The following is a 3,986-nucleotide window of genomic DNA, read 5'->3' as shown; positions in this document are numbered from 1 at the left end:
TCTGCGTTTACACATTTTTCATGTCTGCAGTTAAATTGTGCAGACTTGTCCCAAGTTTTTTTTTTTTTTTTTTTTTAATACATCATCTGTAATGGTTTTTCCTGCTTGCTCTTGCTGCCTTGCAGAGGTGATGTCTAATCGAATGGAGGGGATGATGAACTCCTTCACACCGCTGGCTCCACCGCAGCAGCAGCTGGTCGCCATGGATCAGAACGGTTACAGCACAGACCCATTCCAACAGGGGCTCACCCCTCCACAGATGCCCGGGGACCACATGAACCCATATGGTGAGCATCCACCAGCTCCCACTCCCCACCGACATCGCCATTCCCCAAAATAGCCCACTCCTGCTCACACAATCACAAGCACATCTGTCCCTTGATCAACCTCATAGCTCCCCAGTGTGAGGCATGTGTTCAGGCCACAGCCCCCCTGATTGAAGCTGCTCGCAGAGAAGTACGAGCAGCTTCTCCTCCCACATGAGCTAACATGAGCATTCTCAAAAGCCATTTGGTTTTGAAGTTGATTTTCAAATCTGTTTAATATGGTTTTAACTCTCCGCCTCCAGTTCTTAGATATGCCTGTTACTGATGATGTTTTCCAATGGTGGAAAAACATGTGGTTGATGTGGACAGCTTGAGATAAAGTGCAGTTCAAACAGTGATTGAGGCTTGTGTGAGCTAATGAATCAGAATGGGAAAAACAACAAATCTGATTTCTGTGTGATGCAGGAAAGAATTAAAATGCAGACACGGGGGGATCAGTCAATCAAGTATTAGTCTACAGGATGTTACTGGAATAACATATTTCTGAGTGATGTCCTCAACAAGCCCCAGAGGGACCATTTTCTGAAGTTCATAACTTCCTTATAATTTGCCTCCATTTAGTTCTTCTCGGTAGTAAGAACCCAAATCCCCAGTCTCATCACTCTCCTTTGGTTTGGGGAAAAGAACAATATTGGCAAGGCATTAAAAGATATGTCTCAAAACACTGTCCCCATTTTGTGCAACACTATCATTAAGATCCAGAGTGTAATAAAGTTAACTATTCCCTCCAGAGAAATAACATGTTGAGGTTTTATGAAAGGCGTAAACAGTTGCTATTAACCAGATCTTTTAGGAGGATGCCCCTTGTTTACATGCTCCCTCATAGACTGCAATTGTCCCAGTGAGGGCAGCAAAAAGTGAGCTTTGATGATATCTAACAAAACAGTTCTCACAATTGTGATGACACACAACAGCAATTTCTCAAAGTGACTATTAGTAATTATAATTTCCCAATGCTGCTATAAATATCAAATACAAGACTGTGTTGATTTCGCAGTCAGAGTGGGATGTTGTGATTTGTTGTTGTTGTTTTTGAATGACGCCTCTGCCACTGAATTCTGACGGCTTTCTTCGTACCTCTCTGCAGGTAATGATTCTGCCTTCCATGACATAGACAGCGACACATCTTTAACCAGCCTCAGTGACTGCTTCATGGCATCGTCGGAAGTCAGCTCCATGCAGGCCCGCGTGGGGAACCCCATTGACCGCCTCTACTCCATGCAGAACTCTTATTTTGCGTCATGAAAGAGAAGATCGAAAAACGTCAGCACAGAATAAACTGCCCATCTCAACCAGAAGCGTGATAGCCAGGGGTTTCTACACTAACACGGACACAACAGAAGAAACGCCTCCTTGCATTAACTCCTGGTTATGTGCGAGAAGCTTACTCAAAGATAGTAAAACCACTTGTTGTAGGACAGTGATATTTCCTGGAGGAAAAGACTTAAGTATTGTTAGAGATTATTCGGTAGGATTGCTTATCTGTCAAAGGAGATATTACTCTTTTCTTTGTTCACTTAAAGAAAACAAGTAGATATTGACGCCGCCACTGATTACACACTCTCAAACCAAATAACAGTGAATTTATACAGTGCATGATCAATTGTAAACCAACTTTTTGTAAGCCCCCCCTCCCCCCGGTTAAGATGTGATGTTTGGACTGTTTCTTCTTTACACTACATGGGTTTCCATGTTCACCATAAGCATTTTGATCACTTTCAGTAGGTTTAGATATTGTGTTAATAGTAAATAGGTGCAGCATGTCTGCAAGAGTGACTGTACATTTGTGTACGTATGAGAGTCTGTGGTGAGAAAGAATTGTTTAAAGGTGAAAAAAGTGGAGAATTAGGATCAGTGAAGTGTAAATACTTTCCCCAGGCAAATTGGATGTGCATGTTAAAATGGAAAACATTCTATTTATTTAACTATAACAGGCTCTTGAAGGTACATATTAAAACTGAAAAGCTTTATTTAAAAAGGAGAGCATTTTTTTGTTGAGCAGTTAGTGAGTTAATGAGTATCACAACTCATCTGTATGCCATTTTAAGATGAAGATTAACCCTTTTGTTTTTTTCTTCAGCCAAGCTGTAAATGAGCAATGTTGCTATTTATTTCGTACAGACCATAAACCTTTTGTTGTCATTGTCATATGTGGATTCTCAAAATGTTAAAGTTGCTAATTGACCAAAGTTGACTGGTTTAATGAATAAACAATGTCTTTCTCCTGATGGATTGCCATAAAATTTGGTACAGACATTCATGATCTCCAGAGGATCAATCCTGGGATTCACCACCAAACTGTGGGCTAATGTTAGCATACTAGCAAGCTAAGATGCTGAACATGATAGCATGACATGCTTGCATGGTTGTCATGTTGGCATGCTGATGTTAGCACTTAGCTGTGCCAAAGTACAGCCACATAGAGCTGTTAGCATGGCAGTAGACTGTGAGCGCATTCTGTTATTTGACTTCATCCCCTGAGTTAACTTTTCCAATGTGTGTCTTGTCTGTAAGAGAAGAAAAGGCAGAAACATGTCTGTGAAGAGAAAAGTTCAGGTGACATACCATTATAGCTGCACGACTAGAGAGCAAACCCCACCTATAACCTCAGGGCTAAGCAGTCGGTTGCTTGGAAGTACCATCTGGGTGCGCCTTCATCTCCCCGACAGCTCCTCAATGTAGCCAGGCAGGCTTCCACCCAGTGTCTGTGTTGTCATGTGACCATGCAGATATTTTGTTCCACATTACTATCACTCAATATATCCCTAATCACATCCTTATGATTGGTTTTAATAATCTTGGTTGCAATTCCTTAGCTGAAGGAGCACATGAAACTGTCAAATCTGCGGGTGTTTAGAGCATCACTGCAACATGGTGCCGTGTATATATATATAGATAGATAGATAGATAGATAGAGTATATCTCTAATATCAGGTCTTCAATCTGACAGCCAGGTGTTGCACTTGTTGGTAAGGTTACCGTGTCATTTATCTTCACTTGTCAGACCAGTAGGCCGGTATCCCTGGAAGCACCATGCCGTGACATCATCTTAGTCTGCAAACTGACTGGATGGGGTTTAAGTATACAAATGAAGGAAAACTGGATCAAAATCAGCTCGTACCAAAAGGAGTTTGTGACTTGTTTCTTTTCATGATTTTGCATGATGCGCCAGAAAACTACGCCAAGTTGAAAAGGATAAAGGAAATGCTGTGTGTCGGTAACCACAGCTTATGAGGACAATGACCAGGTTTGCTTCAGGTTTCTAGTATATATGTGAATTAATGTGCAAAAGACTGAGTAAACAGTTGCAACAAAGGCTTCCATTTACAGTAAACATGGATGGGGTTGCTATGCACACATTATGTTTGCACAGGATAGACAATACAATTAGTTCAAGCCTCTCCCTTTTCAGGACAGGCCAGGTGAGCTCACACACAGGCGTTTAAGTGTAGAGGAGGACAGAAGGCTCCACTGCTGACATTGTACTGGAAACATAAGAGCATAACCTCAAAAACCATACATTCTTTTGCATAATATTTTGGTAAAATATCTTAATTCTGTCCTAAAGGATACACTTCTCTTACTGTTAGAAATATATGTAGACAGGTTTATTTCAGAACGATATTGGTAAACACAAGACTGCAGTCCAAAAGTCGTGAC

General features: G+C 41.2%; 1 protein-coding gene across 6 annotated transcripts in view; it reads left to right on the top strand.

Annotated features, from left to right (window-relative positions):
• lmx1bb (LIM homeobox transcription factor 1, beta b) overlaps positions 1-2,567 on the top strand; it is a 49,329-nt gene extending 46,762 nt beyond the window's left edge. For 4 of the 6 annotated variants that reach the window (XM_020590284.1, XM_020590285.1, XM_020590286.1 and 1 more), the window contains 2 exons: positions 126-287; positions 1,414-2,566. In XM_020590284.1, coding sequence (XP_020445940.1) covers positions 126-287; positions 1,414-1,571 — 320 coding nt within the window. In that variant the 3' untranslated portion in view covers positions 1,572-2,566. Of the gene's footprint in view, positions 1-125; positions 288-1,413 lie in introns of all 6 variants that reach the window. The other 2 variants (XM_020590287.1, XM_020590288.1) reach the window with 1 other exon arrangement.
• The last annotated feature ends 1,419 nt before the right edge of the window (positions 2,568-3,986 follow it).

This window comes from Monopterus albus, unplaced genomic scaffold, assembly GCF_001952655.1.
Source record: "Monopterus albus unplaced genomic scaffold, M_albus_1.0 scaffold12.1, whole genome shotgun sequence".
Classification (NCBI taxonomy): Eukaryota; Metazoa; Chordata; class Actinopteri; order Synbranchiformes; family Synbranchidae; genus Monopterus; species Monopterus albus.
Note: the sequence above shows the minus strand (reverse complement) of the source record. Positions and strands in the feature narration are given on the sequence as shown.